This window comes from Carex rostrata, chromosome 4, assembly GCF_964058835.1.
Source record: "Carex rostrata chromosome 4, lpCarRost1.2, whole genome shotgun sequence".
NCBI classification, from domain to species: Eukaryota; Viridiplantae; Streptophyta; class Magnoliopsida; order Poales; family Cyperaceae; genus Carex; species Carex rostrata.
Genome location: NC_135921.1, coordinates 11,096,922 through 11,116,224, shown reverse-complemented (window position 1 = coordinate 11,116,224; position 19,303 = coordinate 11,096,922). Strand labels below are relative to the sequence as shown.

Sequence of the window (19,303 nt, the reverse complement as noted above, 5' to 3'; positions counted from 1 at the left end):
CCTTTATAGAGATGTACATATTAAAGATCGAGCCCCGCCTGGAAATATATCGTGTTACCAATTAAACTGTGTTGTGCCAAAAGATGTACATGTTCTGTTTATCTCGAGGAGGCAACACGTACGAACAGGTACGGTTTCATAACACTACTGATACTGATTGTAAAATAAAAATATATGGTAATCTCGATCGATCGAGGAGGCTGGAGACCATGCATGCAACAGTCATGCGCGTGTCGTATCATGCTCAAAGATATATAGTCATGAAATTTATAGAGAGAGAGAGATAACTTTTCTTAATTATTTATTTTCAGAAATTCCGCTTGATGTTTCTTATTACAATCTAGATTAATTAGATATTAATTATTGTCGATCGATCATAGCGAATCTGCACCATCAATCCAGCGTTGGTACGCTTCTAATGTTTCACGAGGCATAGACTCAAAAGGTGTATGACCACCTCGATCCCTATAAATTAAATTAAATTAAATTATATATGAACAATTAATTAATATTTATTTAGGTAAAATGAAAACCTATTTATATTTTAAAATTATAAAAGAACATGCATGCATCTTAATTATTCGATCTTACCCGTAATGTAGCAAATAGAAGGTTGTCAAGTTGGGTAATATCAGCTTTAGATTGGTTGCTATCAAACATATAGTTTAATTTATTTTTTTTCCCTTCTGCAAAAGTAGTTTGTTTTCATTTAAATTTAGTTTTACTGAGAGCATCTATTTTGCAATTGAACGGTTCAGGCCAGGTTGATTTTGGATATTGTTTGAGTCGGGTAGGGTTTCAAATCATCCAGTTTTGGATCATGTCTAATTTCAGGCAGATTGGGTCGGGTTCATGTCAGTTTGATTAAAATGTGCGTTGTGACTCGCTGCTCGTGACTGAAATGTAGCCAGCCCAAAACACACTAGGCTTCATTGCTGTGAGAAGTGCTAATTGCTTCTTGTTTGATATAGCTGTCTTTTGTAGCCGAGCTGAGGCATTGAACTTGTTGTAAAATTGATATGCATGATTGATGAGCAGACTCAAACATGAAATGCTTTCTTTGCCCTTGTTATTTCCTTCTGTGAGGTTATTTAACTTGGATCATTAACACTAACAAGGAAAAAAGCTTAACGTACGTAATGATCATACCCAAACCCAAGGCCGAAAGATGCAACTCATTTGTTAATTCTCAAGAATTATTCATTTAAAATTAATTTGTTTGTTTGGGTATCAGTATCCAAAGAGGTCAATTCAAAACACTTTCATTTCCAGTAAAAGTACCTTTGTTTGACGGGGTTATGCTTAACAAAAAGCACCAAGATATAAAATAGACAGTAAAAGGACTATAAAACAAGCTCATTCGAGAACCACTAGCACTAGGTCTTGACAGAAGAGCGACAAAGGACTACTATAAAATCACGCGAAGAATTGTTCAGTCATAAACAAACACAGCCTCCCATCTAGGAGATCCGCCTCAAAACCAAACTCTGGTTGAGGCAGTTTAAAGATGAAAAAACTGGGCCAAATAAGCCCTTCCTGTACTCGCAAAAAGAAATAAATTTTTTAGTCTTCATTCCCTGTTTAAAATGATTAATAAATGGGGAATTTGGGATCGATCTCCTGCGCCCAAGACTCCAATCCCCCGATTATATCCTTGGCTGAGAAGAAACCCTTTTGGTGCAGAAGCTGCACTGCTGTCTGTGAGGTGTTTCCTCTTCGGCAAATCACGTACAAAGAAGAGTCACTCAACATCGAGCCAAGTTTTGGTAGCTCCTTTTCCAAATCAGAAAGGGGGATGTTCACCGAATTAGGCAGTGAAGTTATCTTGAATTGGTGCACGGGCCTCACATCCAGTAGCGTGTGCCGCTCGCTCTTGTCAAGCACCTCTTTGTATTCTTTAATTGTGATTCGAGCACTTTCAGGAAGTAAACTTAACTTAGGACGAGTCTGCAAAAAAAAAAAAAGTAGATTTGGTCATAGGATTAGGAATATGGTTAGTTTGGAAACTTTTCAGTAAACTAAGGCTTTAAGATAGGTCAAATAATTTTTCATATATAAACTCTTTTAATTCCAAATTTAGTAATGCAAAGATGAACAAAGACACTTCACCCAGCTTAACTAGAACTTTTCTTTTTCAGAAGTTATCAAGGAGATATTATACTTGAGTCTTTAAAATATAGCATTTACGGATCAAATAGGCCAAGGGGATTACCCGATCTGACATTGGAGACTGAGTGAAGTTCTCATAATCAAATCTTTCAAACTCCTCTTTGGTGAAAGATGAATTTTTCCCCACATATAGTGCATGCAGATGACCTTCCCCGAAGTTTTACCTGTAGGTGACAACAAGCAATGCTCTGAAGCCTCAACTATAAGTGCATCAAGTGCAACTATGATAGATTTATACAATTTGGTGCTGTTACTTAACCAAGGATTACATAATTGAATGGGTTCAGTTCTGGTAATTGAAAAAATTCTGTTTTGAGTGATCAAAATTTGAATTTGTATTTAGCTTGACATAAATGTAGATGGGCCTAAGCCTCAGCAGCCTCAAATATGGAAAGATAATAGCAGTTGTCATCTGGCACAAAACTGGTAATAAATACTATTCCACACGATCAGAATATTCTGAACAATGGCCTCAATACAAATCCAATATGGTAATTTCTTGATTACGATGGGCAGCCTTCAAACATACCAAATCAAGCACATGTCAAATGAATGAAGTAATAAAAAATTGCTACAAATATGTTAAGATGGCAATGAGTCAAATGTAGAAACTGAAAAGTAATTAACAGTGAAATGACGTACAATTCTGATACGGGCAGAAAGAGCATCAAAGTGAAGCATTCTCCCAGAAAGGGGTTCACCGACATCAGCAGCTATTTTTATTGCCTCTAGAGCTTGCATGCAACCTATCACTCCAGGCACTGTACCATGAAAAATGTGTCGTACTGTGATTGAGCAACTAATAATAGTATAAAAGACCAACAAATCTTCATAAGAACATCGATTAGCAGTAGCATTATTTTAATTGATTTAGAAATTGCAATATCAGGTATCTGGTGTGTATAAACAGGACATGTTTTCTATAAGGGAGTTTCGGGTTCCTTTTCTGCTCTTACCAGTTTGCAGCTCTAGTTTGTTTTGCTTTTGTGGTTCTGTGTATCTTGGGAGGGGTGTAACAAACCATGTTCGATTAATTGGAAACATGGGGGTATGACTGTATCACTTTTGCTCAGAAAAAAGAATTGTAACTGTTTTTAGTGTTAGGTTTTACCAAGCCCCAAACACAATGTGAGGACAGAAACTGGTCAAAACTTGTTATAATTTTCATTCGTCCTTTTTTCTTCCCTTTTGCTACAGCAATCCTATTAGGTGTGGAACCACATCCCTATTTATACAGTGTTCAACTTGCTTGTACTTGAATATGATTCTCTTTACTTTTAATGTGAAAGGAACCAGTTCTACTCTAAAGACAAGAAAAAAAAAAAATCCTTTTTATGGCCTTTGTAGAAGACTCAGTTAAACAAAGCATTAGTGGCATACCAACACCAAGGACTCCACTATCAGAGCACCTCTGACAAGCAGCAGATGGTGGTGGGGTCGGGAAAAGACACCTGTAGCACGGGCTTCCCTTGTGATTATAAACCGTCAACTGCATATCCATGTCATATCATTTAAACACCAAGTTAAAGAATAAAGAATATAAATATGTTTAAGTGGCATTAATATATTTATTAACAAAAGACAAAAGCGCCCACCTGTCCTTCCAAGCCTAGAGCAGCGCCAGACACAAGAGGCTGAAAAGAAAAGTAAGGATGTTAATTCTTTTGAAGTGCAGTGATTACGATCATAAATTCTAATAAATGGACATGAAAGAACAAAAAAAGAAAGAAAAAGGCATGCTGAAAAAATGATCATAAATTCATTTGCAACCTCAAAACACTAGTACCTTTTGAAGCACAACACAACAGTCACTTATCATGTATCGGCTTGGGAGATTGTCAGTTGCATCCACAACAACATCATATCTTTGATCATTCTACTTAGTCTTGGAAAAATGTACAAGCATGTTCCTCTATAGAAAGAAAGAAAACTAAAACTTTGAAAGGATACTGATTCACAATTTTGAGAGCATTTGATGGATGCAACAACTCCTGGTGCTCTACTACCTTGACAGAAGAGTTAATCCTGTGTAAGAGAGTCAAAATGTCAATGTACTACAAATCAATTTACTAAATCAAAAATAGAAACCAAGAGGAATAGGGTAAGTACATACGCACGACAAGCAGCAGCAGCCGACTGAACTTTTGGTTTGCCAATGTATGCTTCGGTATGGATAATCTAAAAAAAAAGATTCATGAAACTAAAATTTTAATTAAAAACTACACGGTTTGGATATATGTTTAGTTAACAAAACAAAAGGAAAGAAGCAGAATGTTTAGCTAAGCTTATTAATGACCGATATCTAGTGGCCAAAAAATTAAACAGTATATAAACAGATTAAAAGTTGACATACTGCTAAATTTTTAGGTTTGGTTAACTAATGATTCATGACCACAGATCCAAAGTATTGCAGGCTAGTACAAATATGTAAATCAATAGAAAACTTGGTACTATTGAACTCCACGTTAGTTCTATAAGTAGAAAAGTTGATTGAAGGGGGTTTACATGCGCTGAAAAGTTTATCATTACAACAGATATTTCTAAAAAATTCCAGCTATTTTCTATCTTTGGATAAACAATAATTATTCTGTATATCTCTGTAGGGTTCCAGAACAGCAGAAAACTGGGAGTAACCAGATGTAGCATTGCGAAGAAAGAAGTTGACTAAGAAAAATTATTAACATGACATTCGAAAAGGCAAACCTGACGATGTAGGTTATTGAGCTCAACAGTATCACCATCAACAATACCTATGCAACCTATAAAAAAGAAAAGAAACATAAAATTAGATATAATAAAAATGATCTACATGTTCATTGGTTGCAATTAATACTGTACCTATCATGAACTCTGAAGATGAAGGAGACATCAACAAGGGAATAATTATAATATTGACAAAATAAAGAGAAAGGAGACTTACGTATTATTTTAGCTACAAGAAAAGATGTATACAGAGCAAAGGAGGGGTAGTTTCATTAATATCACAAAGAACACAAAAAACAACATGCATGTGCATGTGCATGCAAAACAACCAATGTCGTTTATTTATGCCTCTTTAAATATGAAGGAGGGGAGGGGAGGGGAGGGGAGGGGAGCAGAAAGAATTTGTCTGTCTGCTCTCTAACGATGTTTTCCCTGTGTAGTAGTATTAATAGAGTTTACAGCTTCAAGTGGGAGATCAAATATAATAGCAAAGGAAAGGAAAGGAAAGGAAAAAAATCGAAAATCGTACCAACCCCACATGACGCAAGATACATGGCAACAGGAGATCCAAGGCCACCTGCTCCAATTACCAAGACCCTCGATTGAGAGAGCTTGCATTGTCCTATTAGATTATATTAGTAGATATATAATTAGGGAAAGGGAAAGGGAAAGGGAAAGGAAAGGAAAGGAAAAGGAAAAGACGATAAGAAGTAACCTAATTACCTTGTACTCCAAAATCGGGGAGGAGGAGTTGGCGGCTGTATCGGTAAATCATCTAAGCGCTCAATGCGGTGTTAGGTGAGGAACCATTATTTGCACAAAATGGAGTGATAGAAGAAGAGGTGGTACTGGTAGTGGTAGTGGTAGTGTGAAGCTGCGACTGAAGGGCGCTGATTCGGTTCTCCAACTGCTCCTTGTCCAATTTTAACCTCTCTATCTCTCCACGGATCCAATCCGGCGAGGCACTGTCCGCCATCTGATAGTCTGATTATCTCTGAAAAATGAAAACACCATAATATCCAATATACCCATAAAAACTTAAAATTCTTTTTCTACCTCCTTTGATTTATTTATCCTATGATTTAATCATTTTAGAAATAAAATTGACAAATTTACCCTCCTAAAATTGACCAATTTCGAAAACCAGTAAAATATGCATGCAGCTGAATACAATTACGGGACGTCTACAGTAGTGACCTGAAAAATGTTACGTTGTATGGTACTGAGACAAAGAAAGAGCGTACAATATACAGGAACTGGTACAAAAATTCCAATTCCAATTCGAAGAGTAGGTGCAAAAAACAGTACCTGATAGGTAAAGCTCCGATTAAGGTTTGAGACTATCCTAGTTGAACCTATAGCTCGCCATCCTCTTCAATCAAAGCTATCAGTACTTGAATAGAATAGAATAAAAAACTATAGCCGCCACCCCTCCTAAGTCCTATCCCCGACGGAACTCCAACTCCTTTTGGTTTTGGTAGGGTTTTGCAGCAGCGGGAGGACGAATGAACTCTGCTCCTTTTCTTGAGAAAAAGGAGGGCCCTCCTATTCTCTAATCCGAACTGTTCAAAATCAATCAAACGACTTCAATTACATCTGATTTATTTTAATAAATTATATTGATATAAAAGAAAAAATAATTGAAGCCGTTTGATCAATTTTGAACGGTTCAAGTGTAATATCTCCTTAATAACTTCTGAAAAAGAAAAGTTCTAGTTAAGCTGGGTGAAGTGTCTTTGTTCATCTTTGCATTACTAAATTTGGAATTAAAAGAGTTTATATATGAAAAATTATTTGACCTATCTTAAAGCCTTAGTTTACTGATGACTAATGACTAATGACTACTAAGATAGCTAGGTTACCTCTTTATAAAATATAAATTATGGATTTCATTAGTCTTTTTAATTTTATTTTCCCTTTGTTTAGGTGATATATATATATATATGTTTGTTTTGTATTTGTTGTCATAGATTGCTGGTGATCATTATGTAATTTGCATGATTTTCTCTTCTTTTTTTTTTTCTTTTTTTTCCTTTTTGTTGTCACATTCAATGTACAAAGTTTTTCCTAATACCATATAGTTTTGTGATAATTTTTCGTTTTTTTTTCCTAATTCTTATTACTTTTCACGACTACCCCGGAATTAAAACATTTATAGATTGTTCACGATTTAAAATTAATAATTGCTTTCAACCTTTTAGTTTTAAATACAAAAAAAAGGTGAATCAAAGGAATGCAAACAAGACTCGAAGGTAAGCACGGAAAAATCAGTTTTTAATTTAGTGGTTAAAGAAATGTTCTCTGTATGAGGAAGTCATAGTTTCTAAAGATGACTGAAAGTCTCCGATAATTAATGAAAATCTATATTTTGAAGTAATTAAATACGCCCAACGTAAATAACTTTTGTGGTAAATATGTAAAAGATATTATTCTAAATTAAAAAAAAATTATAGGTGTATTCTCAATTATTTAGATAATTTTTTTTCAATACAAATGTGGGCATGACCCTCATTTCTCTTCAAAAAAAATGTTTAGATAAATTGTTATCAAATTTGAGTTAATTTGCATTTTGATTGGTTATTTAATATTTATTATAGCCATTTTAACTGTACCGTTAATTTTAAATTTGTTTGATGGAATGCAAAAATTTTGTCAAATTGATTCAAATTAGATACATGTTCAATCTGAATAACAAGAACACATCTACATATTTAATTTTTTAGTTTAAATAAATATTTTCGAATATATGTACAATAAGAATGGATGTAATTAAGTACCGTAAAAATTAGATGTACGCTAAAATTATTCATATCTTTATCTATTTCATTATATTAAAGAAATAATGGCCTTTTATACATGAAGAAGAATTACTTCACAAATGGTTTCTCTAATAATTTTGACAGTAAATTTGTATTTATCATCTAATGCGTTCAATTGACATACCTCATACGATTTTGAGACGTTGGATTCCTTTTAAAATTTGTGCGGATCGCATCTCAGATCAAAAACATTTGACGCTGAAACGCTCATCCATTTACTGGAGGCGTCCAGCCATCTCCTCCAAGCGGTTTATTTTAATTCCCGACCCCTCTCCTCCTCCGACCTGAAGAAAACCTAGAAATCGCCTCTCCAGCCCGACCCCGCCCTCTCCAGCGCCTCCAGCAGCCTCTCTCCTCCATCGCTGTCCTCACTATTGTAAGCCTTTTGCTTTTCAATTCCGAGGCCACGTGCTCTCTGTTAATTGGATGAACAAATCAATAATTAGCAGAAATTATTAAAAATAAGCAAACTCTTTTCCAAAGTATACAAACATCACCTACTGATTCCAAACTCTTAGTTCAAGGTCTTCTATTCTTTGACCTATTCATGGTTTTAAATCGGTTTCAGTTCTAACAAAAAGGAGAATTATCCAACCCAATTATACCTTGGAATTTACTATAGACCCAACAAGTTGTTAACAGTAGTTCAAAGTACTCGATTCCACTAAGTTATCCAACCCATATTTTTAGAAGCATTTCACTAAAAAGTCAACAAAATAGAGTCAATACAGTCCATGAGAGGATGAGTATAGGATGATGATGAAATAGAGTCAATACTAACTTGTACAATACCAGAATGTATCATACACAGGAAGTCCAGTATACTGTCTAAACAAAGTATCTGATTGAATAAAGAAAATTACTTAAATTGCTGTCTAAACAAAGCACACTATCATATTACTTTGTATACTGACTGGATAAGTTTCTGCATAACAAATTTCCTTTTACAAGCCTAATTTTACAGCAGCAGAAAACAGAAAAATAACAAAACAGAAAAACATTTTTTTTTTTTGTTGTTGTTTTTTTTTCCTTTTTCTGTTTTTTTTTTCTTTTTCTGTTTTTGTTTTTTTATTTTTAAACCAATAAAACATAAATCAAAATTTTTTTTTTTGGCTTTTAAAAAAAAAAAATAATAAAACTGTTTTTTTTTTAAATTGAATTTTTTGGGGGTCCGGGTACGGGCGGGCGGGTAGGCGGGCCGGTCCGGGCGGGTATGGATTTGGCACGGTCCTGGTTATCACGGGTTTTTTTTCAAAAAAATCATCCCGGCCCGTTTTAACCCCTACCCGGCCAACCTGCGTTGCCCTTCCAAACCTGGCCCCGGGTACGGTCCGGTTGGGTACGGACCACGGGCGGTTCGGTCTGGATCCGACCCGGGCGGGCGTTTTCAATACACTAGCACTTGGTGGGAGCGCTGGCCTACCATTTGCCCAAGTGGCAGAGTGGACGTCGTAATTTGTGGTAGAGGGGGTACGCGTTCGCGTGGCCCCTGCCAATTATCAATTCAATTTTTGTTTTTATATTTGTCTAAGATTTTTGTTGAAAATAAATATTTTTGAAGTATGCATCAGATTTGTTAATTATTTCCATTGACAAGATTTTCTTTATTAGTTTCCCAAGTCTATTAGTCCATGGTTAATCTTCCTCTTCTCTTCAGCGAGACTTCTCTAATACGGGGATCCTTTGAGATGCACCTCGAGGAGATCTCATCTGCTTCCACCCCTCTCCTCGCAAAATCACGCTCTCTCCTTGATGAGGTACAGAAGCAGTTGTATCTGGCTGGGCCGTTGATCTTAGTAAGCTTGCTTCAGTACAGCCTCCAGGTAGGTTTTTCAGACTTGTGGGCTCGACTCAGCTTGTTTTTGTGCCGATTAAGATCAATTTATGAGAAATCCTTAAGCCCTAGCTAAGTTCATATGGTTTTATCGAACTGTAAACTACTGTGACGGTGCTAAATTGGAACATGCTCTTATTTGGCTTAAACCAGCATGACCTGTTTGGGCGTTTCAGGTTTGGGTCTATGTGATCAGTTCATTTTAGGTTAGCTTATTTCAAGAAAGCACCTAGTCTTTTGGAGCCAATACTGAAGTGCTTTCTTGCAAAGTTCTGAGAACATCTCGTAGTGTTTATGACCGCAATGTTTATATGCAATGACCTCCAATTATTTTGAGAAATTCACAAACAAGAATGACCTTTAGATTAATGTGACAGTATAAGAACATTTCGTTGGCAATTCTCTGTACTTCTAATGTGTTATTTTTCCCCAAATATAAAAGTCTAAGCTGAATTTTTCTGAGAGGACAGTTAGGTCATAAATCAGATTAAAAAAAAAAAGAGAGGAATAAGAAGAGTTGTGATCCAATACTCAAATTGTTTTATGTGCAGTACTGTCTGGTATAGTTGTACGGTATCAGATCAAACCTTAAATAGGATAAGTGTGGTTGAGATCTGGTAATAAAATTGATGGCTTTGATGTCAAAAACTACAGGTGATCTCCCTTATGTTTGCTGGACATCTTGGTGAGCTGTCGCTCTCTGGTGCCTCTGTTGCAACCTCCTTTGCTAATGTCACTGGATTCAGTGTCTTGGTATGTTAAGGATTTTACTTGTATTCTTTTCTATTTTCCTTCTTTGTGGAATGTGATGAAGACATGTCAGGATGGAGGATGCTCATACAACAATTTGCTAATGCCTATGGAATGTCTTGCCTTTGTTGAGGTGCCTGAATATTTATAGGCCTTATTTTCCTTTTCCTTCTTTGTGGAATGTCTTCCCTTCATTGAGGGTGCATGTACAATCAGTTTGATATCCATATCCTTTGTACTATTTGAAAATAATTTAAAAAAATGTTAAGCAGCCTTAGTTTTTCTTTTTAATTTAGTATTAAAACAACAAAGTACAACCAAGGAAAGAGAAAAGATTACATAGTGGTACATTACTGGATAGGGCTGGCAAGTACAAAACTAATTCCAAACCCAATTTGGGCTTCCTTCTCATGGGTTTTTTACCCTCTCTTATAATTATGAGCTAGCTAACTCATTTTTACAGTCGAAAGTAAATATGTAAAAATCTCTGCCCATATTCTTTCTTTTTGACAAGCTAGGGATGGGAACTGCACTTGATACCTTTTGTGGCCAGGCATATGGGGCAAAACAGTACCGTTTGCTCGGTATCTACCTCCAAAGAGCAGTGTTCGTGCTCCTCCTAACCAGCATCCCTCTGGCAATTATCTGGGCCTTCACAGGCCAAATCCTCCTACATTTGGGCCAGAATCCCGAGATATCGGCTGAGGCTGGGATCTATGCCCGGTGGTTGATACCAAGCCTCTTTGCCTATGGTCCCCTCCAATGCCATGTGAGGTTTCTTCAGAGTCAAAACATAGTTTTTCCCATGGTTTTTTGCTCTGGTGTTATTGTACTTCTGCACATGCCACTCTGTTGGGTTCTGGTGGCAAAAGCTGGATATGGAAATCGAGGCGCTGCACTGGCTACAGCAGTTTCTTACTGGGTCAATGTGGTAATGTTGGGTTTGTATGTGAATTTCTCGAAGGCATGTAGGAGGACTAGGGTAAAGTTGAGCAATGAGGTGTTAACTGATTTGGTTGTGTTTATTAGGCTGGCTATTCCTTCAGCCTTGATGATTTGGTGAGTATTATACATTAAATATTTGTTCTGGCTATTGTGCAATTTAAACTAAATTGAGGCTGCTTGAGAAATCTTGATTGATATTTCAACAGCAATATACAACTTCTGTTGTTCAGGTCAAACTAAATTAGCTAAAACTAGGACTGTACTGGTGAAATTTCATTCATAAGTTTTTTAGTCAAAATTTGGCTTGCTGATGCATTCCTGCTCTGGTACTTACCTGTTAATAACTTAATATCAATACAAATCTGTTTTTTTTTGGGTAAATCTAGTGAAGGTCAGCTGGTTCTTTAATTGTCTAGTTCAAGGATTTCTTAATTTCTTCTAATACTCTTTTATGAATATGCAATCAGAGTTTGTAACTTTAAATTGTGATGAACTCTCCATATCAACAATAATGCAGCTTGGAATATTGGGCCTTTGAGATGGTGGTCCTCCTTGCGGGTTTTCTGCCTGACCCAAAACTAGAGACTTCTGTTCTTTCCATCACGTAAGGAAATAAAACACAAGCACTTTTCTATTTCTTCGTGCTTGAGAATTTTTTTTTGTTTCATTTGTTATTACACGTGTTTGCGTTTGATCCCATTTTCTCCCCTCTTTTACCTGGAATACGAGTTCTATTTATGCCCTAAAGAATAAGAAATATCTAATAGCCACTCTGAAAAGTGGAAATTGTACAAGGAACTGTCCACCTAGTTATTTTGGAGTAAACCACATTAACTCTCTTTTTATCTGTTATTTTACACGGTGAATGTAATGGGAAATGGAGAGTGAAAAGGATTGTGTTCGTACTTTATAGCATTACATATGCAATGGTCAATTTCCGTTTCATTTGGAATTGTCCCTCCGACGGAGCATATTGAAATTTTCATTATTTATGAGTGCTCTTTTTCTTCATTCACTACATTTTTGTTACTTAAATCACTACATTTTAACAACTTTGTTATGGCAGTCTCAACACAATGTGGATGGTGTATATGATTCCAACTGGCCTGAGCAGCGCTATTAGGTATATACAAGAAGTATCAAGCTATTAAGGTGTATTATTGATATCAATCTTCCTTGTTTCACTTATAAGACTATGTTGTCTTTATTGTCTCGATAGTATCAGGGTTTCAAATGAATTGGGCTCTGGCAACCCACGAGGGATACAATTGTCAGTTTTTGCTGCTTTTATTATATGCCTTACAGGAGGTATAATTGTGGCTATAATCACCATTTTTGTGCGTAATATTTGGGGCTTCCTATATAGCAATGAGACGGAAGTTGTGAAATATGTGTCTGCTATGATGCCAGTCTTGGCTGCTTCTGACTTTATGGACGGCATTCAGTGCACTCTTTCAGGTTTGAAAATTGGACTAGTATAATCTTAGCCAACATTGGTTATGGATCTAGTATTGTCAAAGCCTTGTTCCTGTCTGGTTAGTCCTGAACAATTAAACCATAAATATGCTGGTCTAAACATATTTGCACATGGTCGAACCATAGTGACATTGTTACAATTTGTATAGACGCCAATTGGAATTGATTGTTTTCTTTATTCTAAAAGAACTTTCAGATTTAAGTACTAAATGGGTCAGGGCCATTCAGGTAATGACATGGATTTACAGTGGGACCTGACCCGACACCAGCTAAAAGCGGGTCAAGAAAAAAAATCTAGATGTGGTCAGGTGTTCAGGTTCCCATAATAAATAATGGTCTGCCTGATAGCCTGAAGGCCTAAGATAAAAAAAAAACATCACAAAAGTGAGCAATACGGTGTTGAACCTGACTAATATAGTATTGGTACACTTGAAGCAGTCAATTGATTTTTATGATAAATGTATGTATTTCTGTTATGAAGGGGTGGCGAGAGGGTGTGGTTGGCAGAATATCTGTTCGATTATAAACCTTGGAGCCTATTACCTTGTCGGCATCCCTTCTGCTGTCGTCTTTGCATTTTTCTTACATTTTGGTGGTCAGGTAGGAAAATAAATATTTTATTTCTCATAAATAGATACCACTGGTAACCTTTTCATTTTTCCTCGTCACAATATAATACTGTTCAAGCAACTACCAAGCCTTGATCTTAAAACTGTAAACTCGGGTGATAACAAAATAGAAAAAAGGAAAAAAAAAAAGGTGATGGTGTTGCCATGCTCTGTAAGTCTCAAATTTCAATTCTGCAGCTCTTGTATGATCCTTACTTGTGATTTCTAAGCAAACATGAACAGATATGATGAAAATAATTGAAGCAAAAATTAATAGAATATGAATGGCATAAGACATATCCATTGAAAAAATAATTAAAATGGAAATTATTCTGGTTGTGTGGCAGGGTCTGTGGCTGGGTATAATTTGTGCCATGATTGTTCAATTAATCGTACTTATTTGGATTATTGTGCGCACTGACTGGCATCATGAAACTATGATGTCTCAAGGGAGAGTCCAGAAATCTCAAGGCAACACCGAATCGGCGCAACAGGAGGCTCTTAATCTACCTTAGTTTATTTTTTTATTATAGTTATTAATACTTGTAAGTACGACCAACTTATTTTATAGTAAGGTTTTTTTTATTATTGTTTGCAAATGAATTATGGAAAGATAATTGAATGTGTTGTTTAAAAATGTATTGAATTTGCACCTTGCAGTCTGCATGTTTAATTCGTCCTATTGTTGAAATAATAGAAAAACAAGAAGAAAATGAAGACGGCAGAAATCGTATTCTGCTAAAACAAATTTGTATTGGGTTGCTCTATGTATATGAATTGTTTGCTCAAGGCCATTTCCTCATGCGAAGTTTTTCTTTCCTTTCCTTATTCTGAAAAGCTTAAAATGTCTGTTCAATTGGTGATTGGTAAAATATTGCCTCTAACTGGGAAATCAATAGCAAGATGCAAAAATCATGATTTATTGATATGTTCCCTTTTAACATTGAGTGCTTATACTCCGAAACTCGTATTCATTCAAATTTAAATGTATATAACAAAATTATTACAAACAGAGATAGCTAACTAAACCTAAGTACTAAGGAACAAAAAAAGCTCAAGAAAAAATTTAAGCAAGAAAAAAAAAAACTATCAGTTATTGCTATGGAAATTCATTGCTTTCTCCAGATAAGGCCTAAACCTAACAACATCAAGTTTGACATTCTGCTGTCGGAGGTATATTTTATCTAATTCAAGCCAGCCCCTTTTGTGGATCGACATGGGATCGGTGAAAATCAGGTCATCTCTCGGGTACAAATCAATAAGGGTACTTTCATCTCTCGGGTACAAATCAGGTCATCTCTCGACCTAAATAAATAAGGGGAGCGACACAAAATACTGTCCGCTGCTTTTCAGTTCGCACTATTCTCCCTCCTCCATCCGAGAAAAGGTCCCCCATTTCAACTATTTCAGTTATTTTTCGTCTTCGATTCTATTGATTTGGCTTTTGACAAAGTAAATGCTTTTAGACCTAAGGTCGAATTTTGGAATTATAATCGAATGGTTTTGCCATTTAGTTGTGTGATATCTCTGATTATGCACATAAGCACTTAGGCATTTCATTGTAAAATGTTAATTTTTGTGGCTTCCCTTTTATTTTCCAACGCAATTCTTTCTGTTATGCGCAGTCTTGAAGACTCAATTCTAATAAGGGGTAACAATTCACAAATGATATATTAGATCAGGTCGGTCGTCAATCATATCATTTATTTTTGCTCGCAGGTCAATCATATCATACCAGTAGCACATGAGAGTTGCAAATTTGTTCACTGCTTTCAATTAGCAGTTGGGCCTATTTGTTCACGGGCTAGGTTGATTTGTTAGTTTTATAATATCAATGTAGTAGTGCGATATTGTTACCACTTTTGGTAGATTCTGATCCGATCTGATAATATTTTGATGTTGATCTGATCTAATCTAACAGATCAACTGTCGATCTCGTTTGATTTAGTAATTTTTTTATCTCAATGTCTGATTTGAATTTTTTATTTTGAATTTGATATTTGAATTCAAAATTACATAGATCGTTTTTGTAATGTTGTCAATTTGAATTTTCTGATTTAAGAACTTACAGGATTCGATTTTTTGTTTTACAATATTCGATTTCACTTTTGAAAGAAGAACACGACGAATCAATTTTATAGATTAGATATATTTGATTTGATATGTTATTTTTGTATGATATATTTGTTAATTTCATTGATTAGATATGTTATTTTACAGGATTGTTCTTGTCATATACATAGAACACATTAGTTAATTTTATTAGATATACAAATTAATTTTACATGATACATTAGTTATTTTGTTTGAATGATTTTGATCGTTTGATTTTGTAGATGGTTGAAATGGTTCTAAATATAATGCAATATGAGATGCATGTCAAGGATAAATGGTTTTTCATTAATCCTTATTTATCTATAAGTTATTTATTATTTTTTATTTTATTAATTTAATCTTAAGACTTTAGATGTTGAAATACTTGAGTACTATTTAATGTGTGTTATTTTGTGTAATACATAGTTGTATGCATGATTACACCACATATTCAGCCTTGGAGGCCCTTCCTCAATTGTTTGGGCCTCAATTTGATACTATAAGATGACTGTTTATTCTGATTTGCAAAAAATATCACTGGGTGCTTTATGCGGTGGATGTTCCTACCATGGAAATCCATTATTATACATCAGCTGGGGAAGAAGGGGCATATTTGGAATATCACTAGCACTCAATCATGTGGATTAAAGATTTTCTTTCGTGGAGGACTTGTGAGTATTTGTTATTATATTTTGTCATTCTCAATATTTTACATGATTGTTATACTAGCTTTCATTTCTTGTGCTGATTATTTACAAGTTTAGGAAGTAAAGTTTTTGTTAATTGCTGATATCAAATTTACTTTCAGCCAAACCAGATTGGAAAGATGCTGGCATTGATAGTAAGGAGTGCCCAAAACAGGAAGAAAAATCACAGGACTGTACTATCTTCGTTTTGCGTTTTGTCTACAATATAATCACCAACACTCCTATGAATTTCACACATGTAAAACACTTGTAAGTTTATTTTGTAATTCTTATTTGTAACAAATCCAATTTGTTACATTGTTTATTTTATTTGTATGCAGGACGATATTTCGAAAGAATGTGTGGTTCTTGTGATGAGGCTTCTTACTCATCCTAACAATGTTCACCAGAGGGTGATGATTTAGAAGTTTTATTTTTGCATAGTATGTTGGATGTTATTTTGGATGTTGAATGATATAGTTGTGTTTGGTATTGTCCGACAGATATATTTTTGTGCTGAATATTATGGCTGTGTTAAACATATGCTTTTGAACTACTTTTTTTTTGTTGAACAATGATGTATTACAGTTTGCAATTGTTATCTTTGTAGTTAACATATGTCAGTTTATAGTATTGAAGTGTTATAGTTTTTATTTTTTTCACTTTTTATTTTTGATGGTCTGGATGTTATATACATTCAATTGGTTTATAGTTTACATCTACCAGTTTTACAGTATTGACATTTTGTAGTTTGTACGTTTTATTTTAATAGTTTAAGTTGACAGTTTTACAGTATTGAAATTTTGTATTTTTTATATTTTGTTTTATCATTTTCATCTGATAATTTTATATTATTGAAATTTTATAGTTTGTACGTTTTGTTTTTATAGTTTAAGTTGATAGTTTTACAGTATTGAAAATTTGTACTTTTTACATTTTGTTTTATCGTTTTCATCTGCTAATTTTACATTATTAAAATTTTATAGTTTGTACGTTTTATTTTTATAGTTCAAAGGTGATAGTTTTAAAGTATTGAAATTTTATAGTTTGTACGTTTTGTTTTATAGTTTTAATCTGTTAATTTTGCATGACCGCAATTGTATAGTTTGTACATTTTATTTTTATAGTTTAAAGGAGACAATTTTACAGTATTCATTATTTAGATGATTATTTTGTGTGTTGATTAAATAAAGAAAAAAGAATTTCTAAAAACAATACCTATGCATTGCAATGTATGGTTGCCTTACTATATATATATATATATATAGAGGAGGGTTCCACTGCACCCAATTTCTCTACTCCCAAATGCACCCAAAATGTTTTTCAGAAAATTATGGACCATCAGAAACACTGATTTTGAAAAATTCTAAAAAGATAATAAAAAATTTCCAAAAAAAATAAAATTTGGTCTCCAAGCATAATTTAATATGGATACCAACTTGAACGGTTCGGATCGACGTTTTGAACTTTAAAACTAGAAATATAAGTGCAAATTAAAACATCCACTTTAATTTGCAAAGCATGGTAGCCTTACTATATATATATAGAGAGAGAGAGAGAGAGAGTGGCTAATATCAAAATGTTTGCTCCTAGCCTCCCGTGCAACCAAGTCGTTTTTCGATTTTTAAAGTCCAAATGATCGATCCAAACCGTTAGATGTCATCACCATATTAAAATGTGCTAGGAGACCAAATTTTACAATTTTTGGAATTTTTTTACTATTTATTAAGCTACTTTGAAAATCGCTGATCCAACAGTAGCTTTTGATTTTACTGTTTGGTTAAGCCACTGTTGGATCAGCAATTTTCAAAGTGGCTTAATAAATAGTAAAAATATTCCAGAAAATGTAAAATTTGGTCTCCTAGCACATTTTAATATGGAGATCACAACTAACGGTTTGGATTGATCATTTGGACTTTAAAAATCGAAAAATGACTTGATTGCACGGGAGGCTAGGAACAAACGTTTTGATATTAGCCACTCTCTCTCTCTATATATATATAGAGAGAGAGAGATTGGATAATATCAAAACATTTATTCGTGGACTCAAGAACAAACGGTTCGGTTCTCCAATTTGCAAAGTCCAAACAGTCGATCCAAACCGTTAGATATTCAATATATATTAAAATGTGCTTGGAGACCAAATTTTACATTTTTTAGAATTTTTTTGCTATTTATTAAGATGGTTTGAAAATCGTTATTTTTATTAAAATTCTACACCACTGAAAAACAGCGATTTTCAAACCATCTTAATAAATAGCAAAAGAATTCCAAAAAATGAAAAATTTGGTCTCCAAGCACATTTTAATATATATTGAATATCTAACGGTTTGGATCGACTGTTTGGACTTTGCAAATTGGAGAACCGAACCGTTTGTTCTTGAGTCCACGAATAAATGTTTTGATATTTTAATGGTGCGGAATTTTAATAAAAACAACGATTTTCAAACCATCTTAATAAATAGTAAAAAAATTTCAAAAAATATAAAATTTGGTCTCCAAGCACATTTTAATATATATTAAATATCTAACGGTTTGGATCGGCTATTTAGACTTCGAAACTAGAGATATGAGCGCGAATTAAAATAGTACGTTTAATTCACGAAGTAGCGTAGCCTTACTCTATATATATATATAGGGGGAATTTCACGTATACCCCTCAAAAACTTCAAAATTACGTATTTCCCCCTTTAAAGTTTGAAATTACATATTTCCCCCTCTAAACTTCAAAAACTCACAAATTTACCCATTTTATTGTATTTTATATTAAAACTCATTCTACAATCTTAAAATACCCATTTTACCATTTATTAAAAGCATATAAAGCCCATCAAACTCAAATTTAAATCTAAAGGGTTCCTTTACCGTTTGATCCGTGTGCATCGCATTAAGATATGTGCATAGTGCTTCAATTTCGTGTTGATTTAGCATGCACGGATCTTAAAGCAATATTGATTGGTGCGCACTGCATTTAGATCTGTGCACGTCACATCAATATACGTGCGTGCTCGCATCAAGATTCGTGCTGATCTTGTGCACGCATATTTGAAAGCAGTTTGGACGGTAGAAAAATTATTCATATTCAATTTTGAGTTTGATGGGCTTTATATGCTTTTAATAAAGGGTAAAATGGGTATTTTAAGATTTTAGAATGAGTTGTAATATAAAATACAATAAAATGGGTAAATTTGTGAGTTTTTGAAGTTTAGAGGGGGAAAT

At 34.3% G+C, this 19,303-nt stretch overlaps 2 protein-coding genes across 9 annotated transcripts; one reads left to right on the top strand and one right to left on the bottom strand.

Annotated features, from left to right (window-relative positions):
- Positions 1 to 1,344: 1,344 nt before the first annotated feature.
- LOC144553334 (adenylyltransferase and sulfurtransferase MOCS3-2-like) lies at positions 1,345 to 6,332 on the bottom strand. The gene is given in 13 exon segments (XM_078301448.1): positions 1,345 to 1,947; positions 2,213 to 2,287; positions 2,289 to 2,333; positions 2,812 to 2,930; positions 3,550 to 3,658; positions 3,765 to 3,803; positions 3,956 to 4,034; positions 4,120 to 4,194; positions 4,283 to 4,347; positions 4,873 to 4,928; positions 5,402 to 5,494; positions 5,596 to 6,069; positions 6,181 to 6,332. Coding segments are annotated over 12 exon segments (1,164 nt in total). The 5' UTR covers positions 5,648 to 6,069; positions 6,181 to 6,332; the 3' UTR covers positions 1,345 to 1,590.
- Positions 2,300 to 13,963, top strand: LOC144553333 (protein DETOXIFICATION 16-like). Of its 8 annotated transcripts, none has more exons than XM_078301443.1 (10): positions 2,300 to 2,461; positions 9,349 to 9,514; positions 10,180 to 10,278; positions 10,349 to 10,408; positions 10,790 to 11,334; positions 11,738 to 11,824; positions 12,287 to 12,343; positions 12,440 to 12,678; positions 13,178 to 13,296; positions 13,652 to 13,963. In XM_078301443.1, exons 2-10 carry the CDS (start codon positions 9,380 to 9,382, stop codon positions 13,817 to 13,819), a joined length of 1,509 nt encoding a protein of 502 aa, XP_078157569.1. In that variant the 5' UTR covers positions 2,300 to 2,461; positions 9,349 to 9,379; the 3' UTR covers positions 13,820 to 13,963. The 8 variants fall into 8 exon arrangements, with proteins under 8 accessions (XP_078157569.1, XP_078157568.1, XP_078157571.1 ...); XM_078301442.1 differs by lacking the exon at positions 2,300 to 2,461 and adding an exon at positions 7,924 to 8,067; XM_078301440.1 differs by lacking the exon at positions 2,300 to 2,461 and having other exon boundaries at positions 9,078 to 9,514; positions 12,446 to 12,678.
- The last annotated feature ends 5,340 nt before the right edge of the window (positions 13,964 to 19,303 follow it).

Bases quoted from the DNA above. Each gene is read 5' to 3' on its own strand.
- LOC144553333 (XM_078301439.1), top strand. From the start codon at position 9,323: ATGGTTAATCTTCCTCTTCTCTTCAGCGAGACTTCTCTAATACGGGGA. The intron at 9,515-10,179 runs GTAGGTTTTTCA...CAAAAACTACAG, and splicing joins TGCTTCAGTACAGCCTCCAG to GTGATCTCCCTTATGTTTGC. The intron at 10,279-10,348 runs GTATGTTAAGGA...AAGACATGTCAG, and splicing joins TCACTGGATTCAGTGTCTTG to GATGGAGGATGCTCATACAA.